Here is a 23,580-nt window from a genome sequence, read left to right on the forward strand (position 1 = left end):
TCTCGAACTCCTGATCTCAGGTGATCCACCCGCCTCAGCCTTCCAAAGTGCTGGGGTTACAGGCGTGAACCACTGTGCCCGGCCTGTTTCCTAGCTTTGATAGTTGACTTATCTGTTTTCCTCAAAACCCTGACAGTCAGTAAGTGGCTTTGTTCCCTGTGCCTGGTATAGTACTCTGCACCTCACAGGTGTTTACTCCTGGAGTGGCAGTCAGAGACATTATAAAGTTTCCAAATCCATACCATACACAGCACCTGACCTTAGGGACCATTATTTAGAGCTGGGAAAAACTTCCTTATGTCACTTGGGGCTTCATAGAAGTGATTTCTCCCTGTTTGTTTCTTTGGTACACTAAAATGACAGAGCCAAATCACTCCTGTGTGTGTCTGTGTTTCACACACGTGCACACTGCAGAGAAGCTGAGTTGAGCACGTTTCTTCACGTTCATCGTAGAACTCCCTGCCCCTGCTTCTCACTGAGCCGGTGCAGATGCGCATGGGTGCTGAGCTGGTTATGCAAGGCCTTGCTTGCTTTGAGTCGTGGACATGTGGGTTGTCAAATCCATTCCTTGGTGCTTGCTTCCTCTCTTAACCTCGAAGCGCTGGAGATGTCTTCATATCCAGATGCCTGGCAGTTTGGAAGCAATGATGAAAAAGATTACTTACATAACGTTTGTATAAAATGCACTTAATGCCAGAGAACCCTGAAAATGGCTAATGAAAAGCTGAGGTGAGAGGATCTCTTGGGGCCAGAAGTTTGAGACCAGCCTGAGCAACATAGGGAGAGCTTACCTCTTAAAAAAGCAAAAACAAACAAACAAAAAAACTGAGTTATGGTGGCTCATGCTTCTAGTCCTAGTTACTCGAGAGGCTGACGAGGCACGGGTAGGAGGATTGTTGGAGCCCACAGATTCAAGAGTGTAGTAGTCCAGGCACGGCGGCTCACGCCTGTAATCCCAGCACTTTGGGAGACCGCGGCGGGCGGATCATCACAAGGTCAAGAGATCAAGACCATCCTGACCAACATGGTGAAACCCCGTCTCTGCTAAATATACAAAAATGATCTGAGCGTGGTGGTGGGCACCTGTAATCCCAGTTACTCGGGAGGAAAATCGCTTGAACTTGGGAGGCAGAGGTTGCGGTGAGCTGAGATCGTGCCACTGCACTCCAGCCTGGGTGACAGAGTAAGATTCTGTCTCCAAAAAAAAAAAAAAAAGTGTACCAAGCTAGGATCATGCCACTGCACTGCAGCCTGGGTAGCAGAGTGAAACCTTGTCTCGGAAAACAAACAATGGTTTGTGTCATCTCAGATGAAAAAAAAAGAAAGAAAACCAACCAAAAAACAAAAAAATTAAAACTCCCCAAAAGGTACAGCTTTAAGAAATTTAAAAAAAAACAGAAGCGGGGAGAAACAAGGCCTGATGTGGCGGCTCATGCTTGTAATCCCAGCACTTTGGGAGGCTGAGGCAGGTAGAGTACTTGAGCCTAGGAATTTGAGACCAGCCTGGGCAACATGGCAAAACCCTGTCTCTTCTAAAAATACAAAAATTAGCCGGACATGGTGGCTTGTACCTGTAGTCTCAACTACTCAGGAGGCTGAGAATTGCTGAGCCCAGGAGGCTGTAATGAGTGGGGGGAGAAAAGGCTAAAATGGTAAATTTTATGTTACATATATTTTACAACAATAAAAACTATTTCCATGTGGTACCTTCAGAGTCACCTTGATATATAATGACTATAGTAATCAAAACATATTATTGACAAAAAAACCCCCAAAAAAACAGACAGGTAAACCCATAGAACAGAATAGAGAACCCAGAAATAAATCCCCACATGCAAAAGAATGAAACTGGACCCCTGTCTCACCATACACAAAAGTCAATTCCAGATGGATTAAAGACTTAAATGGGACCAGGTGTGGTGGCTCATGCCTATAATCCTAGCCAAGGCTGGAGGATCACTTGACCCAGGAATTCAAGACCAGTCTGGACAATGTAGTGAGACCCCATCTCTACAATCAATCAATCAATCAGTCAATAAGCCAGCCAAGCATGGTGGCATGTGCTTGTAGTCCCAGCTACTTGGGATGCTGAGGCAGGAAGATCCCTTGAGCCCAAGAGTTCAATGTTGCAGTGAGCTATGATCATCCTACTACACTCTAACCTGGGTGACAGAGTGAAACCCTGTCTCTCTATTAAAAAAAAAAAACTCAAAAAAAACTTTTCACTAGAAGAAAACATAGGAAAACATTTCAGGACATTGGTCTAGGCAAAGATTTTATGGCTAAGACCTCAAAAGCAAGGCAACAACATCACAAAAGTAGACAGGGAGCAGTATATTAAACTAAAAAGCTTCTACACAGCCAGGGAAGCAATCAACAGAGTGAAGTGTTTCCTGTTGAATAGGAGAAACTATTTGCAAACTATTCATCCAACTAGGGACTAGTATCCAGAATGTACAAGGAACTCAAAAGCAAATAATACCTGCAGCCATAAAAAAGAACGAGTTCATGTTCTTTGCAGGGACATGGATGAAGCTGGAAGCCATCATTCTCAGCAAACTGGCACAGAAACAGAAAACCAAGCACTGCATGTTCTCACTCATAAGCAGGAGTTGAACAATGAGAACACACGGACCCAGGGAGGGGAACATCACACACTGGGGTCTGTCGGGAGGTAGGGGGCAAGGGGAGGGAGAGCATTAGGACAAATACCTAATGCATGCGGGGCTTAACACCTAGTTGATGGGTTGATGGGTGCAGCAAACCACCATGGCACATGTGTATCTATGTAACAAACCTGCATGTTCTGCACATGTATCCTAAAACTTAAAATAAAAACTTAGTAGGGATTAATAACCAGGGATGTGGGAAAAAAAGAGAAAAAAACTTAGTAGGGAAATTTAGATTTAACATGGTGATACTGAGTTAGTAGAAAAGATGATTTTTAAAAAATTGAGCTCCATTTAATAAAAAATAATTTTAAAATAGTATAAACCATGAAAGTGTATGTACTGCCAGAAAAGTATAAGTATAACCAATGAAACTATAAGTACTGCCGGGAAAGCTTGTGTTTGCTACTGAAAAGCTAAGGCCAGAGGTAAAGACTATGGACTTGGGGAATGAATAGTCTTTGAAGGCATAAGATAATGACATGAGGTGCTGAGAACCAGTAGTGCTAGGAACTTCGCATCTGTGACTCTATGGCTCTTTAGAACTGTGCCACAGTACAGCATCATGCAATAGAATCCAAGTTTTCTTTGCAATAATGAGTGCCAGCAATATTTAAAAATAATGATAATACCATTTAAAAGTAGGCAAAGGAAATGAATAGAAAACATAGATCACCAAGAAGCATATGAAAAATTAATGGCTAATGTTTATTGAGTACTTAATGCAGGCTATATACGGAGTTGAGCATTTTACATGTATCAGCTCACTTAAAATAATGTATGTCCCAGTCTGGCCAACATGGTGAAACCCCGTCTCTACTGAAAATACAAAAATTAGCCAGGTGTGGTGGTACATACCTGTAATCCCACCTACTCAGGAGGCTGAGCCAGGAGAATTGCTTGAACCCGGGAGGCAGAGTTTGCAGTGAGCTGAGATCCCACCACTGCACTCCAACCTAGGCAACAGAGCAAGACTTCATCTCAAAAAAATTAAAGTAATGTATGTCAATTGTTAAAATTTTGGAAAATGAACAAATGTGTGTGAATAACATGGTGTATTCTATATATACGGCTTATAACTTATCTAGTAACTTAATGCCATCACTAATGTGATGTCATCAGATACTTTTCTGATCATCTAAATTGTTGCACATTATTCTATAATATGAAATGGCACAATTTATTTACACAGTCAACAATTTGCTTTGGCTCTTACTGTTTTACATAATGCTTGGAAAAAATCCTCATATAAATATCTGAAATTTTCCTAGGGGTCCATTTGTGAATATAAAAATTGTTTTAGAGGTCTAAGATTTGGTGCCAAACACACAATTAGCTATATAGTTCTACTTGAGGCAATTTTCACCCAATTAAAATCTATCATAAACCATAATGCAAAAAATAGAACATAGAGCTCTCCTTGTGAAGCAGTTGTTTTTGCCTTAAGTTTTTAATAATTATTGTGCAAGTTATTTAGTATTCCAATGTTTTGATTTTTCTCCTCTGCTGAGTAGGAATAACAATAATACTGTTATTCATCATGGTGGTGTGGGAAGTTTCAATGAGCCCATGTCTATAAAGTGCTTAGTGTGAGGCTTGGCATGCAGTTAACACAAAATAAATGTGAACTGCTATTATTAAAATACTGACTACATGGCACTGTGATGCTTATGTAAATGCCAGGCTGTGTGTCTGTAACTGAGGTATTCATGTAAATATTTTCCTAAAATCAATATAACTAAGGTTGTTCTTCTCACTTGTATAGAGTCATCTTATTCGGTAGATGCTCAAACACAAATTCCAGATACAGACTGGGCAGTGGTAGTTGGGAAAATAGAAGGGCTAGGTAAGCCTGGGCGAGGTGGCTCACGCCTGTAATCCCAGCACTTTGGGAAGCCAAGGAGGGCGGATCACCTGAGGTCAGGAGTTGGAGACCAGCCTGACCAACATGGAGAAACCCTGTCTCTACTAAAAATACAAAAATTAGCCAGGCATGGTGGTGCATGCCTATAATCCCAGCTACTTGGGAGGCTGAGGCAGGAGAATCGCTTGAAGTAGGGAGGCAGAGGTGGCGATGAACCAAGATCGCACCATTGCACTCCAGCCTGGGCAATAAGAGCAAAACTGCATCTCAAAAAAAAAAGAAGAAAGGCTAAGGAGTGTTCCTGGGAAGTCAGTAAACTTGGAAGATCTAAGGCTATATTCAAACTGTTGTGTCAGAACAAAGGCTCAGAATGTTAGCGTTAGCAGAAACCAGATATCTTAAAGCAGTGGTTTCTCAACTTTGCCAGCAATCCACAGTAAGAAATTCAATTCTATTAACACCCACAATGCAAATAAATGTGTGAATGTGTCAAACTATTTTATCAAGCAGTACTTATTCTTACTATATGTGCTGTAATCTGATATTTTGTAGTCTGTTTCATTTTAATGTTGATTGTTACCTACTAAATTTATTTCATTGGGGAGAGACCCCCTAATTTGAAATATTGCCTTAAAATATATATACTGTTGTTTAAAAATAAAAGGTTTGCAGCTACATATTTTAAAAAAGTCTTACCCAAGCATTTCATCAATACTGAATGGTTTTGTTCTTGTTTGCATTTTAAGTTGAATTTGGGGTGTTATTCCAGAGTATTTACATGTTAGTAAAACAATGTTCTGTAAAAAGAGCATTGTAACAGGATGTAGGCAGGATTCAACGAAAAACTGGGCAAGAGTCATCATAATTCACTCTGGTTTCTCTTTCCTTTCAAGCAGGTAGTTCCAATTTGCCAGCAGAATGAGTACAGAAAGAGACTCAGAAACGACATTTGATGAGGATTTTCAGCCTAATGATGAAGTGGTTCCCTACAGTGATGATGAAACAGAAGATGAACTTGATGACCAGGGGCCTGCTGTTGAACCAGAACAAAATCGAGTCAACAAGGAAGCAGAGGAGAACCGGGAGCCGGTCAGAAAAGGTAACCACAGGAAGTCCTGGTGACAAAGTCACTTAGAAATCTTCATGGGGGTCGTGGCCACACGTGCCAAAGATGATCAAATCAGTCCATTTTGTGTGGTCTAGCAGGGAATCTTCTCTGATCTCTTCCTAGGATGTGACTGAGAGAATGGTGAATGGGCCTGGACAAGCACCCATTGTCCTTAGTACGAAGGGCTGGGAAAGCATATCTGACAAGTTCTGCAGAGAAAATACATTAAGATCTTTGTTAGTGTGTATATTCTTTTTTTTGAGAGACACGGTGTCAGTGTGTCTCCCTGATGGAGTGCAGTGGTGTGAACTTGGCTCATTGCAGCCTTGATCTCCTTGACTCAAACAATCCCTCCTACCTCAACCTCCCCAGTAGCTGGGACTACAGGCATACACCAACATATCCAGCTTATGTGGGGGGTGTGTGTGTGTGTGTGTAGAAGATATTTCCTATGTTGCCCAGGCTGGTCTCAAACTCCTGGGCTCAAGGGATCTGCTCATCTTGGCTCTCAAACTGCTGGCATTACAGGTGTGAGCTACAATGCCTAGCCAGCGTATATAGTCTCAAAACAGAGTTACATGTGCAAGAATCTGCATGTTACCGCACCCAGAAATCTTCACAGGATGCATATTGATCAATCTTTGGATGTTAACTATTAGTATTGTTAAATTGTCGGTATAAGTTATATAAATAACCACCCTTTGTATGTGTGTGTGTGTGTCGGCGGGGAGGTCTGTTCAGGGTCAGGCCAGGTCTGTTCAGGGTCGTCACAGGCAGGTTCTAGACCAAGGCCAGCAACCTTTTTCTGTAAAGGGCCAGCAAGCAAACATTTTAGGCTTTGTGGACCACATGGTCTCTGCTAATATTGTGTGTAAATGGCCATAGACAATCCATCACTGAGTGCAGTAAAGCTTGCCTTGCTTTTACCATGACCCCTCTTCCTTTGTGGCTTTTCTATTTCATCTCCTACTGGTTCTCCCACCCTGGCAAACAGATGTGGGCTGCACTTGTAGCTCTTCTCCATGAGCAAGCTAAGACTCTTCTCTCTGGACCCCAGATTTGATATCAGGCTGATATCATAGTGGTCCCTCAAGTTCCAGCTGAATAACCTTAGTGTCACATTCACAGAAGTCATTATCATGGTGTTCTGGTTTCAGCTCTCTAGACACGCCTCCCTGCAGCCTTAGAGTAGCCTCGAATTTTAGCTGGTTTTCCCGAGGTCTCTGTTACTGTCATTCTGCCCTTGCAGGCTTTCTAGGCTCTTTTTCCCCCATGCCAAACCCCGCCCTCTAGTTTCTCCTTCTTGGGTTCTGCTACCTAAATGAGGTATTTTTTTTTCCTAACAATTTTCACCTGTAGAAAAAGTGACATGCCGTGAAATCCATTTCTACAATGATTCTTCCTGTTCTGGTGACAGAATCTCCCCTGTGGGGAGAGTCCTAGTGTGGGGAGTGCATGTACCCATGGGAGCCCCATCTCACCCAAATTTGGGGAGGCCCTTGACTCATGTATGTTGTTTGTCCCCTACCTTTCCGTAGCAAACATTTAGATGCATTACCCCTTAGAGTGGGTTTCTGGTTGTAATTTCAAGCTGTTGAGGATTGAGCTTAAGTGCCTTCTGCCCTGAAGCAGAAGGTACTAAAATCATGATACTTGACCAAAATTAAAATGGAATTCCTGCCAGGCACGGTGGCTCACGCCTATAATCCCAGCAGTTTGGGAGGCTGAGGCAGGTTGATCACCTGAGGTCAAAGAGCGAAACTCTGTCTCAAAAAAAAAAGAATTCCCACCAATCTGAACAGGAACGTGGCCTCTGTCATAACAGGTCCAGACTGGATATGGGTGAACTGGCTAAAGCTGAAGCAGCCAGACAAGTTACAAGGGAGTTCTAGTTGATCGCCCAAACAGTGAATAAAACATGCTTCTTCCTCATTCCTTCCCCCCGGCTGCACTGCTTAGTCTCCTATCACAGTTTTGGAATCTCTACCAAATGTAGATATCTGGGGTGGCAGGCGTATTGGCTCCAGGGGGTCAAGGGTCAACTTTGCTCTTGGTGCTTGGTGGCATGCCATCAGACATGTGGTCCGAGACATAGCAAAGGGACCGGGATTGGGTGCCTGCAGAAATGTCAGAGAAGCATGTAGTGGATAGAAACTCTCACCTCTGTTTTTTTCCAACTCTGCCTGACCATTCTGGTGGTGAGGGTCCTTTCCTGATCATTTAGTTTGCAAGGCATATTTTGCAGATTTCTACCCTTGGCACACAGGCATTAAAGGAGCTCAGTCTTGGCGGGGCACGGTGGCTCACTCCTGTAAATCCCAGCACTTTGGGAAGCTGAGGCAAGTGGGTCACCTGAGGTCAGGAGTTTGAGACCAGCCTGGCCAACATAGTGAAACCCCATCTCTGCTAAAAATACAAAAATTAGCCAGGCATGGTGGCACACACCTATAATCCCAGCTACTGGAGAGGGTGAGGCAGGAAAATCGCTTGAACCTGAAAAGTGGAAGTTGCAGTGAACTGAGATCCCGCTACTGCACTCCATCCTTGGTAACAGAGCGAAACTCCATCTCAAAAAAAAAAAAAAAGGTTTGGTCTTGAATCTTCGTAGTCTTTTCAAAGGGTGGTTTATATTCCTGGGCGATTTGGGTGGTTCTTGCTTTTCAAAACCCATGTCAAATGATTGCCTGTGACTTTTTACGAAAATTCTTGTTCTAATACCTCTCTGTGCCCTTCCCAAGCACACAGATGATACTCAGTAAATGCTAGACCTCTTTCCTCCCATTTCACGTCTGCCCAGCATCCCTCACAGCCAATCAGCTTCCCCTCTTTCCTCCCTTCCTGCCTTCATCCCTCTTTCCTCCTCTTTCTTTTCCTACGATATTCTCATTAGGGGAATTTCCCGATTAAGGTCCGTGTCACCCTAACTTCTCTTTCTTTTTTTAATCATCATCTGTCTTTCTTAACATTTCACATCTTAAATAATTTGCTTCAGAGGATCAGTTCTTTAGGACATCAGAGCCTGAGTCACCCTTTGAGGTAGTACCAGGCTGAGTAATCCAGGGACCAGTACCCGTTCCAGCAAAGCACTGCCTAAGAGGCCTGAACGTTTCTTTGATGATATCATTGTAACACAGAAAGTTGCTTTCTTTTTTTTTTTAAAGAAAGGAAATGCCCCAGCCCAACTGAGCTTTCCTGTTAAACAAGTGTTTTGAGAGACCCATTCAGAGTACTTTTCAGTCAAAGGACCCTTATTGTGTTTTGTGAGAAGGAAGGACAGGCACAAACATGCTGTTACAATGTACCATGGAGAAAGATAAGCCCACAGGTTCAAATCAAGTAACTTTACCCTTTGTGTTAAAGATTGAGCAAAGATTCCAGGTGCAGTGGCTCACGCCTGTAATCCCAGCACTTTGGAAGGCCAAGGTGGGCAGATCACGAGGTCAGGAGTTCCAGACCAACATGGTGAAACCTCATCTCTACTAAAAATACAAAAATTAGCCAGGCATAGTGGTGCTGGCCTATAATCCCAGATACTCAGGAGGTTGAGGCAGGAGAATTGCTTGAACCAGGGAGGCAGAGGTTGCAGTGAGCCGAGATCACACTACTGTACTCCACCCTGGACAACAAGCAAGACTCTTGTTTCAAAAAAAAAAAAGATTGAGCAAAGATTCTCAAAAATGAGTGGGAATGTTTTCAGTGCTGTGGGATGAGCACCTTTGTTTCCTGATGAGCACACTTTTCAGTATGTGTTCTGGGAAACACTAGTTTTGCCACGTGCTTCAGGACACTTACATTCTGTGGCCCCTTGAGACTGGTAAGTCAGAATTGTTCATCCCCCTCTGGAGCTTCAGGCTGTGTCCCCTAGCATAAAAGGATCCAAGAAGTTTGGGGCTTTAAATAAACCAGCTGAACTTCATTGGCTTACCATCTCATGATCCTGGTGCCCCAGACCAACCCCGTAGGTAATTCTCTGTCAGTCTGGAATTAGCTCAGAGATGAAGTCCTTGGGAACAAATACGTGCTCTGGAGAGGGTTTCTGGATGGGTGCAGATTGACTCGCTCTCCTGAGCCTGGGAGTGGAGTAAGATCGCTGCCTCGTCCTCCTTGCAATATTCCTTTTCCATTAACTGCCCCACCCTCCAGCTCTGCTGGCTGACAGATGCCCTCACAGGTTCTGATTTCTACAGCAGCTCCTACCTGAATCCTGCTTTCCGTCTCGGGCTGCCGTCCTGCCCCTTGTTCTCATGACCAACCTGGAAACCCATTTTCTTTCTTGCTTGCTTTTCTTTTTCTTTTCTTTCTTTTTTTGAGTCAATCTCCCTCTGTCATCCAGGCTACAGTACATCACTGCAACCTCTGTCTCCCAAGCGTAAGTAATTCTCATGCCTCAGCCTCCTGAGTAACTGGGATTACAGGCACATACCACCATGCCTGGCTAATTTTTAGTAGAGATGGGTTTTCACCATGACACCACAGCACAGCCACCCAGCATACCTGGACTTCCTGGGGCTATACGCTTGCTCAGTTTGTATATATCCTGTGCCTGTGAGGTTAACAAAGACAGGTGACTACTATATATTAAAACGAAATAACCTGATTCTGTTTTTTTTTTTTTTTGAGGCGTAGTCTTGCTCTGTTGCCAGGCTGTAGTGCAGTGGTGTGATCTCGGCTCACTGCAACCTCCAATTCCTTGGTTCAAGTGACTCTCCTGCCTCAGCCTCCCAAGTAGCTGGGATTACAGGCCCGTGCCACCATGCCTGCTAATTTTTTTTGGTATTTTTAGTAGAGATGGAGTTTCACCATGTTGGCCAGGATGGTCTCAATCTCCTGACCTCATGATCTGCCCACCTCAGCCTCTCAAAGTGTCTTCTTTCTCTTGAGATGGAGTCTCGCTCTTGTCACCCAGGCTGGAGTACAGTGGCACAATCTCAACTCACTGCAGCCTCCGCCTCCCGGCTTCAAGTGATTCTCCTACCTCAGCCTCCCAAGTAGCTGGGACTACAGGCATGCACCACCACACCTGGCTAATTTTCGTATTTTTTCGGGTTTTACCATGTTAGTCAGGCTGGTCTTGAACTCCTGACCTCGTGATCTACCTGCCTCAGCCTCCCAGTGCTGGGATTACTCCCAGCCTGAATAATCTGATTCTACAACTTTGGAAATGGAGATGATTCAGACAGAGGCTTCAGTGTCATTAATCTTTGTTTTCGTTTTGTGTTTTTTAAAGCCAGCCTATAGTCCCAGCTTCTTGGGAGGCAGAGACAAGAGGATGGCTGGAGCTCAGGAATTTGGGGCTGGTCTGGGCAACATAGTGACCTGCCATCTATAAATAAGTAAATACAAAGCCAAATATGACCATGAGCCAATAGGAACCAAATAAGATCATGTGTGGATGTTCAGCCACTCACAGAGCAGGTTCTGGGTGCCTTGAAGGTGTGCCTGTGGGCCAGGTGCAGTGGCTCATGCCTGTAATCCCAGCACTTTGGGAGGCTGAGACTGGCAGATCACTTGAGGTCAGGAGTTTGAGATCATCCTGGCCAACAAGGTGAAAACCTGCCTCTACCAAAAATACAAAAATTAGCTGGGCATGGTGGTGTGCACCAGTAGTTCCAGCTACTTGGGAGGCTGAGGCAGGAGAATCACTTGAACCGGGGAGGCAGAGGTTGTAGTGAGCTGAGATTGTGCCATTGCACTCCAGTCTAGGCAAAAAGAGTGGAACTCCATCTCAAAAATAATAATAATTTTAAGAAAGATATGCTTCTAAACAGCTGGTAGGCTAGGCATTCACCTCCATCTGGCCGTTAGAGGAAGTGCCAATGACTTTTTCCTTGGCTGCTTTGGTTTTTTCTCTATACTTGAAAACATAAAGCTGCGTTTCTCTAAAAAGTCTTTTCTAATTCAGAATTTTGTGCAGAATTCTGTTCCAGGGCAAAATGATCATTGGTTAAGAATACTTCAGGTGAAATACTTAGTAGTTCAGGTTTAAAGGTATCGCCACAAGAGCATCAGGACACTTAGAGGAAATTCTTCCCTTTCTTGGCAGAGTTTCAGATGGGATGTGGTATCAGTGAAACAAGCTTACCTGTGTACTTGATAAAAGTGATATCTTTTTTTTTTTTTTTTTTTTTTTTTGAGACAGAGTCTCACCGTGTCACCAGGCTGGAGTGCAGTGGCACAATCTTGGCTCACTGCAACCTCCAACTCCTGGGTTCAAGCAATTCTCCTTTCTCAGCCTCCCGAGTACCTAGGATTTCAGGCACCTGTCACCACACCTAACTAATTTTTTGTATTTTTAGTAAAGATGGGGTTTCACCATGTTGGCCAGGATGGTCTCAATCTCTTGACATCATGATCTGCCTGCCTTGGCCTCCCAAAGTCCTGGGATTACAGGCGTGAACCACACCGCCCAGTCTTAAAGTGGTATCTTCATAAAAGAATCTGGAATTAAGAATGTGGGGTCTTTAGAGTATCTATGAATTCATATTTCGTTGGAACCAAAACATAGATAAAGATGGCTCATTGAAACATGTCAATCCTAGGATATCCTAGGGAATCTGTGAAAAGTGTTGCAGGGGCTGTTCAATGTAATAAGATGCATTTTCCACGTTTGACACATACCTCATGGGAGTCTACTTTGGCTACTTATTTTCTTTCTTTCTCTGATCCATTGTAAATTGCCATTCTCCTCCACAGCCTAAGGACACCAGAGTAACTGATGCTTGTAAGGTTGCTAGGTGAGGAGTGTTCCTGCACTGAGGGATTACTGATGGGGAAGAGTGGTGATACTGTGCTGCCTCATTTTATTTTATTTTTATTTTTTTGGACACAGAGTCTCTCTCTTATTGTCCAGGCTGGAGTGCAGTGGTGCAATCTCGGCTCACTGTAACCTCCGCCTCCCGGGTTCAAGCAATTCTCCTGCCTCAGCCTCCCAAGTAGCTGGGATTACCAGCACCCGCAATCACACCCAGCTAATTTTTGTGTTTTCAGTAGGGAAGGAGTTTTGCATGTTGGCCAGGGTGGTCTCGAACTCCTAATTTAAGGTGATCCACCTGCCTTGGCCTCCCAAAGTGCTGGGATTACAAGTGAGAGCCACTATGCCTGGCCTATCCTATTTATTTTTAAGACCTTGGGCAACATGCTCATTTTAGAGGATTTGCTTTCCAGTCATGTAACTTATGATTAATCCTTGGATAAGAATCTCTTGCTCATGGAGACGTAACTCAGCTGTTGGTTTTCTTCCTGCTACTTTGCAGCCCAAGTTCGAAAATAGATTTTTGATGATAGATGTCACTATAGGAAGACCCTCTCCCTTGCACTAACTGGAGGTTCTCAGTCCTGCCTGTACATCAGAACCACTTGTGGAATTTTTACAAATGCTCTAGGTGCCTGGATCCAGCCCCTGTGGATATAGAGGGGTTCTGGGATGAGAAATAAATTCAGTGGCCTGAATATTTTCTCCTATTCTGTGAGTTGTCTCTTTACTTTGTTGATTGTTTCCTTTGTTTTGCAGAAGCCTTTTAACTTGAGATCTCATTTGTCCATTTTTGCTTTAGTTGCCTGTGCTTGTGGAACTCAAGAAATCAGTTTAGTGTCCTGGAGAGTTTCCCCAGTCTGGTCAGGTCTGGTCTGGTCTGGTCTTGTCTTTTAAGATGGAGTCTTGCTGTGTCACCAGGCTGGAGTGCAGTGGCGCAATCTCAGCTTACTGCAACCTCCGCCTCCCAGGTTTAAGCGATTCCCCTGCCTCAACCTCAAGTAGCTGGGACTACAGGCATATGCCACCATGCCTGGATAATTTTTTGTATTTTAGTAGAGACAAGGTTTCACCATGTTGGCCAGGATGGTCTCAATCTCCTGACCTCAAGTGATCACCCACCTCAACCTCCCAAAGTGCTGGGATTATAGGCATAAGCCACCATGTCCAGCCTTTCCCAGGGTTTTATTGGAGTAGTTTCATGGTTTGTGGTCTTAGATTTAAGTCTTTAATCCATTTTGATTTGATTTTTGCATATGGCAAGAGATGGAGTCTACTTTCAGTCATCTACATGTAAATATGCAGTTTTCCCTGTGCCATTTATTGAATAGACTTACCTTCCCCAATGTATGTTCTTGACACCTTTGTTGAAAATGAGTTCACTGAGGGACTCATTTATCTCTGAGTTCTCTATCCTGTTCTATTGATCTAAATGTCTGTTTTTATGCCAATACCATGTCATTTTGGTCACTATACCTCTGTCATATAATTTGAAGTCAGGTAATGTGATTTCTCCAATTCTGTTCTTTTGGCTTAGATTAGCTGTGGCCATTCTGGGTCTTTTGTGATTCCTATACAAATTTTAGGATTATTTTTTCTATTTCTGTGAAGACTGTCATTGGTATTTTCATAGAGATTGCATTGAATCTGTAGATTGCTTTGTGTAGTATGGACATTTTAACAATATTCCTACTCATAAGCATGGAATATTATTCCATTTTTCCAGTTTCCTCTTTAGTTTCTTGCATCAGTGCAATCAATTTATAGTTTTCATTATAGAGATCTTTACTTCTTTGGTAAACTTAATTCTTAGGTATTTTATTCATAGCTATTGCAAATGGGATTACTTTCTTGATTTCTTTTTCAGATTGTCTGCCATTGGCATATAGAAAGGCTGTTGATTTCTATACATTGATTTTGTATCTTGCAACCTTACTGAATTTGTTTATCAGTTCTAATAGTTTTTTTGGTGCAGTCTTTAGATTTTTCCAAATATAGGATCATAGCATCTGTAAACAAGGATAATTTGACTTATTCCTTTCCAATTTAGATGCCTTTTATTTCTTTTTTCTTGTCTGATTGCTCTAGCTAGGACTTCTGGGGAAAATGGGCATCCTTGTCATTTTCCAAATCTAAGAGGAAAGGCTTTTAGTTTTTCCCCATTTAGTTCAGTGCTAGCTATGGGTCTGTCATATATGGCTTTTATTATATTGAGGTATGTTCCTTCTATATCCAGTTTTTTGAGGATTTTTATCATGAAGGGGTGATGAATTGTATCAGCTTTTTTCAGCATCAATTGAAATGATCATATGGTTTTTGCCCTTCATTCTGTTGATATGACATATCACATTAATTGATTTGTGTGTGTTGAACCATCCTTGCATTCCTGGGATAAATCCCACTTGTGGTGGGATGATGAATGATGAATGATCTTTTTAATGTGGTACTGAATTCAATTTTCTAGTATGTTGTTGAGAATTTTTGCATCAATAATTCATCAATGGTATTGGCCTGTAGAGTTTTGTTTTGTTTTATTTTGTTTTTTTGGATGTGTCTTTGTCTGGTTTCGGTAACAGGGTAATACTGATCTCGTAGAATAAGTTTGGAAGTGTTTCCTCCTTCTGTATTTTTTAGAATAGATTGAGTAGGGTTGGTATTAGTTCTTCTTTAAATGCTTGGTAGTATTCTCTAGTGAATGTACTGGGTCAGACCTGGGTCTCACCACGGCCCTCTGTAACCATGATCTGGCTACTGCCTATGTTCACTCAAGGCTCTGGGGCTCTGCAATAAGCAGGTTGTGAATCCAGCCAGGCTACCTTCAAGGCAGTGAACTCCTCCAGGCTGCAGCCAGGTTCAGAGATGCCATCTGGGAGCCAGGGACTGGAGTCCAAAACCTTAGAAATCTACCTGGTGTTCTATCTATTCTACTGTGGCTGAGGTGGCACTCAAACCATTAGCCAGTCCTTCCCACTCTTCCCTCCTCGTTCCACAAGCTCTCCCCGTGTCCACCACCACCACAGGCCCATGAAGAGTGCTACCAGGTTACTGTGGATGTTCAGTAAAGGCCTACAGTCTCTTTGGTCAGCTTGTGGCAAATGCTTTTAGTCACCCTTCAGGGCAGTGGGTTTCCCTCTGACAAAAAGCAAGTCCAGAGATGTAATCCAATAATCTAAGGCCTGGACTCAGGGACCCCAAGAGCCTGTTTGTTGCTTTACCCCACTAAAGTGCAAAACAGGCTGGGTGAAGTGGCTCATGCCTGTAATCCCAGAACTTTGGGAGGCTGATGTGAGCAGATCACTTGAGGCCAGGAGTTTGAGATCAGCCTGGCCAACATGGTAAAACCCTGTCTCTACTAAAAATAAAAAAAAGCTGGGCATGGTTGTGCATGTCTGTAATCCAAGCTACTCAGGAGGCAGAGGCATGAGAATTACTCAAATCCTGGAGGCAGAGGTTGTAGTGAGCTGAGATCGCACCATTGCACTCCAGTCTGGGCAACGTAGCGAGACTCTGTCTCTGAAAATAAATAAATAACGTGCAATACAAAGTACCCTTTACTTTTCTTTCTGCTTTTTTCAAGCAGAAGGAATCTCTCACCATGGCCACCACAGCTGGGCATGTGCAGGGTCACACCTAAACCCAGAACATCTCAGCCTCAATTAAGGCTTGCAGCCGTGGATGTTAACTGGGTATCATTACTGATTATTCAGGGCTCAAGGGCTCTTTCATCAGCAGGTGAAGGATCCTGCCAGAGCTGGGTCCTTGTCCTGCAAGGCAGCAGGTTTCCTTCTGATCCAGGATGTGTCTAGTAATGTTCTCTGGGAGTGAGGGCCTGAAATAGCCTCATGACTCTGCCTGGTGCCCTATCCTACTGTCCCTGAGCTGTTATCCAAGATGCAAGACAAAGTTCTCTTTACTCTTCCCTCTCATCTCCTCAAGCAGAAGGAAGAGGTCTCTTTTGGAGCAGTGAGCTGTGCCGTATGGGGTTGGCGGGGAGGGGTGGCACAAGCATTCCATTAGCTGCTCTGGCTGGTGTCTCAGTAGGTCATGAGCCTGCCGAGTCAATTGGCTTCGAGTCCATCTCAGCACTAGGGCTTGCCTCAGAGTTGTAGTTGATGTGGCCTATACTGCCTTTCAAGTTTATTTAGAGCCCCAGAGCACTTTGTCCCTCGGTGATGAGGCTTACCAGAACTCAAGTTCTGACCAAGAGACAGGCAATTCCCCTCTGGCTAGGGCTGGTCTAAATTCTCCCTCTGTGGTCTTCCATCAGCTGAGTTCAGCCTGGTTTTGCTTTCTTCTCTCTGTCATAGGGTAGCACTGAGTTCAATGCAAAGCCTCACAATTGCTGCACTGTCTCTCTCCAAAGCGCACAGATCCTCTCTCCGTGCCACGCAGTTGGTGCTGGGTTGAGGGAGGGGTAGCACTGGCAATTCAAGAATATCTTTCCAGGCTGGGTGCGATGGCTCACGCCTGTAATTCCAGCACTTTGGGAGGCCGAGGTGGGCGGTTTCTAGTCTTTCTGATAAACAGGGCTGCATTGAATAGCCCTGCAGTATGGACATGGGGGATATTTCCTAGAAGTGCAATTGTTCGGTCAGTGCATGTGTGTGATAAATTTTGAGATATGGCCAAATTGCCCTCTATAAAGCCTATCTTGGAGTGTCTGTTTCTCTGCTCTCTTTTCAACCCAAAATGTCATCCCATTCTTTACTATGTGCCAATATTTTGCTATTATAGGATAAAAACTATCTCAGTGAAGAATTGCATTTCTCTTTTAGGAACCCGAGTATCTTCTCATATGTTTCAGAGCCATTTGAGGCCGGGCTTGGTGGCTCATGCCTGTTATCCCAACACTTTGGCAGGCTGAGGTGGGTGGATCACCTGAGGTCAGAGTTCGACATCCGCCTGGCCAACATGGTGAAACCCTGTCTCTACTAAAAATACAAAAATTAGCCAAGCATGGTGGTGGGCCCCTGTAATCCCAGTTACTCAAGAGACTGAGGCAGGAGAAACTCTTGAACCCGGAAGACAGAGGTTGCAGTGAGCCGAGATTGCATCATTGCACCACTCCAGCCTGGGAGACAGCAGCAAGACTCCATCTCAAAAAAAAAAAAAAAGCCATTTGAATTTCCCTTTGTATAAACTGTCTATTCATGTCCTTTACCCCTTCTCTCTTTCATTGTTTCTGTTGTTTTTTTTTTCTTTTTGATGTTAGGCTTTTTATCTTTTTATTTTCCTTGTTTGCTGCAGTGTGTACCAACCAGTGTGGCTTCTTAGTTGTAAGCAAGCATTCGGAGCCAGCACAGAGAGGGCGAGGGGAGGGCTGTACTCATCTCTTCTTCCAGATGGCAGTGATCAAAGGATGTGGTGATTGTGGGAACACTCTGGAGAGCACGTAGCCATATTTAAATATATTGACAACACAACCATTTAGTAGACTCAGGGTGACTTTGAGCCACATGTCACTGGCAGCTGTTAAAATCGTGTCTATACACGTACATGGATGGTTTTGATGGCACATCCTTGTTAGCTTTGTAACTTTTAGCTAAAGGGCCATATGGTGAAGGTATATTTTTTGCTGGTACATTTCTTATTTCTTCTCTTTTCTTTGTCAGTATTTCCATTCTAGAAAATGAGGTAAGCCAGGCACAGTATGGTGCATGCCTGTAGTTGCAGCTATTCTGGAGGCTGAGGCAGGAGGATCACTTGAGCCCAGGAATTTCAGGCCAGCCTAGTCACTGGGCAACATAGTGAGATGCCATCTCTTAAAAAAAAAAAAAAAGGAAAAAGAAAAAAGAAAATGGGGTGAGATGCCTACGTAATCCAAGTGTCCAGGATCTGTTCCAAGTAGACCCCTAAAATAAAATGTTTGCTCAAAAAGGTCAATTCCTCCGTGTGCTGTTTTGCTGCCCTTCCTAAAGGCATGTGCATCAGTGTAGCACGTCTTGACTCATGTTAATAGGTATTCTGTGATTTTTTAAAAAGTGCCTATGATTATATTAATTTTGGAAAAGCTATTTTAAATATTAAAGCATTTTGAGACATATTTAACTTATAAAATAAAATCAGTTTCTTTACTACAGGACTTCTCACAGCCTTTAATGTACCAGCAAATCCACTGATCTTCCAAGAGAAGGTTGCAAGATGCTGTCTTCTGCAAGTGTGTTTCTCCACAGAGCTCTGTTTTCATATTTTCATGGTATCTCATTGAAATACAGCTCAAGGCTGGGTGCGGTGGCTCACGCCTGTAATCCCAGCACTTTGGGAAGCCAAGACAGGTGGATCATGAGGTCAGGAGTTCGAGACCAGACTGGCCACAATGGTGAAACCCCAACTCTACTAAAAATAAAAAAATTAGCAGGGTGTTGTGGCACATGGCTGTATCCTAGCTACTTGGGAGGCTGAGGCAGGAGAGTCGCTTGAACTAGGGAAGCGGAGGTTGCAGTGAGCCGAGATTGCGCCATTGCACTCCAACCTGGGTGATAGAGCGAGACTCTGTCTCAAAAAAAAAGGAAAATAAAAAATGCAGCTCAAGCAGTTAGCTCAAAACTCATAGATGAATCAGGAGTACACATCAATTTGTTTGTCCCCTGATTTGTCTGAATTAGGCCAAACAAAGATCTTTAACTGGAAACAGGGTTATTGATAATGTGACTGCAGTCAGCTTTCTAAAAGTGAGTAAAAATGCGTTGTGGTTCAATTGCAAACAAAGACGTACTGGTTACTTTCTCCAGACTCCTCACCGTATTGGCAGAAGTGTAAAATTAAGAGATTCTTAAAATACATCGTTTTAAATACATCATTTCTGGTAACCCCTCACTGCTCCTACTTGAGGTCAGATACCACCCTCTCTGTCTGAGTTATCCAAATCAAAATGGGCCAGGGATGAGGGTATAGTGCTGGGACCAGACAGAGCCACCACCAGCTGAGGCTTAATTATGAAGCAAATTTACAGAGCCACTGGGAGATGGACCAGAGGTGGAGTGGGAAGGCTCTTTATATCCAGCTCCTTAACAGGGCAGTTTATTCTTTCCTCTTGAGTATTTCTAAAATTGACTTTTTAAAAATCCCTTATTGGCCTTTTCTGTCTTCTTGAGGAATCTTGTCTGGTTTTTTTTTTTTTCCTCAGCCTTCCCGAAATTTGGAACAGTGGTTCTCAACAGTGTTTTAGAACACTGGTGGTGGCTGGGATGTGTCACAAGTCATCTGTGAGCTAAAGTAAACCATTAAAAGCACATGCATTTGCAAATTACCACCAGATAGAATGGATTCAAGAGTACCTTACAAAAGGTCTTATTTGCCTACTTTGAGATCTCCTTTTTGAGTGGAATGAGCAGTTCTGATTGCATACATGGCCACAGTGCTTATGAGTAGCTTTATAGTTCCATTTTTATTTTGCCTTTTGATAAGATTGTACTTGAGCTACAAAGATACCAGGAATGTTTTCATTTGTAATAAGACAACTGCTATGATTACCTGATGAAAAGCAGTCAAAATGTTGTGAGAAAAATGTTCAATAGTGGTATTGTGGCTTTTAAAAAGTAATCAGGTCATTTGCACTCCTCAATAGTCTACACTTGTTACTCTTTTTTTTTTTTTTTTTTTTTTTTGAGACAGAGCCTTGCTCTGTATCCCAGGCTGGAGTGCAGTGGTGCAATCTCGGCTTACTGCAACCTTTGCCTCCCGGGTTCAAGCCATTCTCCTGCCTCAGCCTCCTGAGTAGCCGGGATTACAGGTGTGTACCACCATACCCTGCAAATTTTTTTTTATTTTTGATAGAGATGGAGTTTCACCATGTTGGCCAGGCTGGTTTTGAACTCCTGAGCTCAAGTGAGCCACCCATCTCGGCCTCCCAAAGTTCTAGGATTACAGGTGTGAGCCACCGTGCCCAGCCTACACTTGTTACTCATGATATTGTCTATATTTCCTTTGGAGTAGGAGTCTAGAAAATACGTCATTTTGCTGGGCACAGTGGCTCACGCCTGTAATCCCAGCACTTTGGGAGGCCAAGGCGGGTGGATCATGAGGTCAGGAGTTTGAGACTAGCCTGGCTAAAATGTTGAAACCCCATCTCTACTAAAAATACAAAATTAGCAGGGCATGTTAGTGCATGCCTGTAATCCCAGCTACACGGGAGGCTGAGGCAGGAGAATTGCTTGAACCCAGGAGGCAGAGGTTGCAATGAGTTGAGATCATGCCATTGCACTCCAGCCTGGGCAACAAGAGTGAAATTCAGTCTCAAAAAACAAACAAACAAAAAAGCATGTCATTTTAAAAGTGAAATATAATATTTCAAAGGTATATATTTTTATTATTATAGTTAAGACTGATTTTTTGTAATTTTTCACTTTCAAGTGTCTTTTAATGTATTCCCATCTCCAAAAATAGTTGTGCCACACTCATTGTTAATTTCTCCTCTCTGCCAGTTGGTGGGGAGTCATCAAAGCCTAGTTCACTCCATTGTGCGCGTCACTCAAAGGAGTTTCATCCGGCATGCATGTTCATGGAGAACTTACCTCGAGAGGTGCTTCCTCATTTTCTTCCTGATCTATAGCATCCTTGCTCCAGCTTTCATAGCAGCGGCATGGGGATGCCTTCCTCTAGGCCTCACGGAGTCAGCAGGATTGATTCCTTCTGAGAGCTACAAGGGAAAGATCTGTTCTAGGCCTCTCTCCTTGGGCAGATGGCCATTTTCTCCCTGTGACTTCACGCTGTCATCTATCTTTCTCTGTGTCTAAATCTCCCTTTTTGTAAAGATACCAGCCATATTGAATTAGAGTCCTCTCTAATTACTTCATTTTAATTTGATTACATCAGCAATGAGCAGTTTCCAAATAAGGTCACATTCTGAGGGATGGTGGTTTAGAACTTCAACATATGAATCTGCGGAAGACACATTTCAACTCATAACGGCATGCTAATTTGCTCCTGATGAACTTTTCTCCCTTTTTTTTTTAAAGAATGTACATGGCAAGTCAAAGCAAATGATCGAAAGTACCACGAACAACCTCATTTTAAGAACACAAAGTTCTTTTGTATTAAGGAGAGTAAATATGCGGTGAGTTGATTTTAACTTTCTGAATTGTGTTTATTGAAATGCAGTTTTTCCCAGTAGCTGGCATGCTTACTACCTTCATGCTACACCTGCCTTCCATGTAACCACCTGCCTGGAGCTACTGATAATCATATTTCTATAGAGTGTCATTTTTACTGACGTTCACCTTCGGGATGGGTAGGTGTGACCTGAAACAAAACAGAATTATGTAGATTGAAATTTTCTCTCGCTTTTTTAAATGTTAAGCTCTCTTAAGAATGTTTTATGAAAGAATATACGATGATGGCACAGAAACCTCATGTTTGAAAGCAATGAGTTTGAAAGGAATCTCTTATTAATTTATCTTCCCCTTCTCTGCCTGGAATGGATTTAGAGATTTTAAATAGATTTTTGACTCAAAAATGCTTGTTGCCTTTGGAATATGATAAAGAACACTTAAAGATTAAACACGAAATACAAAACTTAGCCTGGCATGGTGGCATGTGCCCATAGTCTCAGCTACTTGGGGAGCTGAGGCAGGAGAATCGCTTGAGCCCGGGAGGCAGAGGTTGCGATAAGCTGAGATCGTGCCACTGCACTCCAGCCTGGGTGACAGGAGTGAGACCTTGTCTCAAAATAATGATAATAATAATGAAATAGTAATAAATATAAAGTGTGGGCTTAAATGTTGTAAGATGTGTGTTTTAGTTCCGAGGGCTTCCATAACAGAGTAACACAACTGGATGCTTTAAAACAACAGAATTTTACTGTCTCCCGACACAGGGACCAGAAGTCTGAAATCCTGGTGTTGGCAGGGCTGGCTCCTTCTGGAGGCTTTGCAGGAGAATCTGTTCCCTGCCTCTCCCGGCTTCTGGTGGCCACTGGCAATCCTCGGAGTTCCTTGGCTTATAGATGAAGTCATTCCAGTCTCTGCTTCATCTCCAAAGGGCACTCTTCCTATCTGTGTCGGTGTCCAGCTTTCTTCTTACAGGGACACTAGTCCGTATGAGCACCTCATTAAATTAGCGCCTGTCCTAATCATGTATGACTTCATCTTGATTATATCTATTTCCAAATAAGATCCCATTCATAGGTATTAGGGTTAGGACCTGAACATATCTTTTGGGGGACACAATTCAACCCCCTACAGTACCTTTTGCTCTTTCTTACACAGTAGGCTCTGTCCTCACTTAAATAAACATCACTTTTCCTGGCTTTGGCCATGCTGTTGTCTACGTTTCCTCTGTTTTCTAACACTCTCTAATGGGTCAAAGAATCTGACAGCAGGATTTATTTGGTCACAGTCTGATGTCTGTTTCTTGTTACTGTCTCTGTCATAAGACTCCAAGTAGTCATTCTGAAGCTTGCCTAGAATTAAAAGCTTAAAAGAAATCTCAGTATCTTTCTTTCTTTCTTTTTTTTTTTCTCGAGATGGAGTCTTGCTTTGTCACCTAGGCTGGAGTGCAATGGCATGATCTTAGCTCACTGCAACCTCCACCTCCTGGGTTCAAGCGATTCTCCTGCCTCAGCCTCCTGAGTTTCTGGGATTACAGACATGCACGTGCCACCACGCCCAGCTAATTTTTTGTATTTTTAGTAGAGACGAGGTTTCACCATGTTGGTCAGGCTGGTCTCAAACTCCTGGGCTCAAGTGATACACCCACCTCGGTCTCCCAAAGTGCTGGGGTTATAGGCATGAGCCACCACGCCTGGCCAAAATCCTCAGTATCTTTCTGACAGATGATGTTCCTTTGTCACTGTAGGCTGTGGGACTTAGTGATTTTTGCAGATGTATGTGTATATATTGTGATAAATATGGCATCATTTGGAATGACTCTTATTTTTTTCCAACAGAATAATGCAATTAAAACATATAAGTACAACGCTTTTACCTTTCTACCAATGAATCTGTTTGAGCAATTTAAGAGAGCCGCCAATTTTTATTTCCTGGTTCTTCTTATCTTACAGGTAATGCCCTTTGCTATCTTAAATCTGTTTTAAATTATAGTGACTCAGTAACATCTAAGCTGCAGACATCTATAATGTGAATAATCTTGAAAATGTTTTATATTAGCATCAGGGTTCTGTACATAAAGGAACAGTGCCTCATACATAGAACCAACTCAATCAGTGTTATATGAACAGGCAAAGAGAACA

General features: G+C 43.0%; 1 protein-coding gene across 3 annotated transcripts in view; it reads left to right on the forward strand.

Annotated features, from left to right (window-relative positions):
- Positions 1-23,580, forward strand: part of ATP8B1 (ATPase phospholipid transporting 8B1) — a 145,549-nt gene that overhangs the window by 68,554 nt on the left and 53,415 nt on the right. For 2 of the 3 annotated variants that reach the window (XM_064379101.1, XM_064379103.1), the window contains exons 2-4: positions 5,430-5,632; positions 21,350-21,447; positions 23,278-23,391. In XM_064379101.1, the coding sequence (XP_064235171.1) occupies positions 5,452-5,632; positions 21,350-21,447; positions 23,278-23,391 (393 nt within the window). In that variant the 5' untranslated portion in view covers positions 5,430-5,451. Of the gene's footprint in view, positions 1-5,426; positions 5,633-21,349; positions 21,448-23,277; positions 23,392-23,580 lie in introns of all 3 variants that reach the window. The other variant, XM_064379100.1, reaches the window with a different exon arrangement.

Source organism: Aotus nancymaae, unplaced genomic scaffold, assembly GCF_030222135.1.
Source record: "Aotus nancymaae isolate 86718 unplaced genomic scaffold, 86718_ANA_hifiasm-v0.15.2.pri h1tg000020l, whole genome shotgun sequence".
Lineage (NCBI taxonomy): Eukaryota > Metazoa > Chordata > Mammalia > Primates > Aotidae > Aotus > Aotus nancymaae.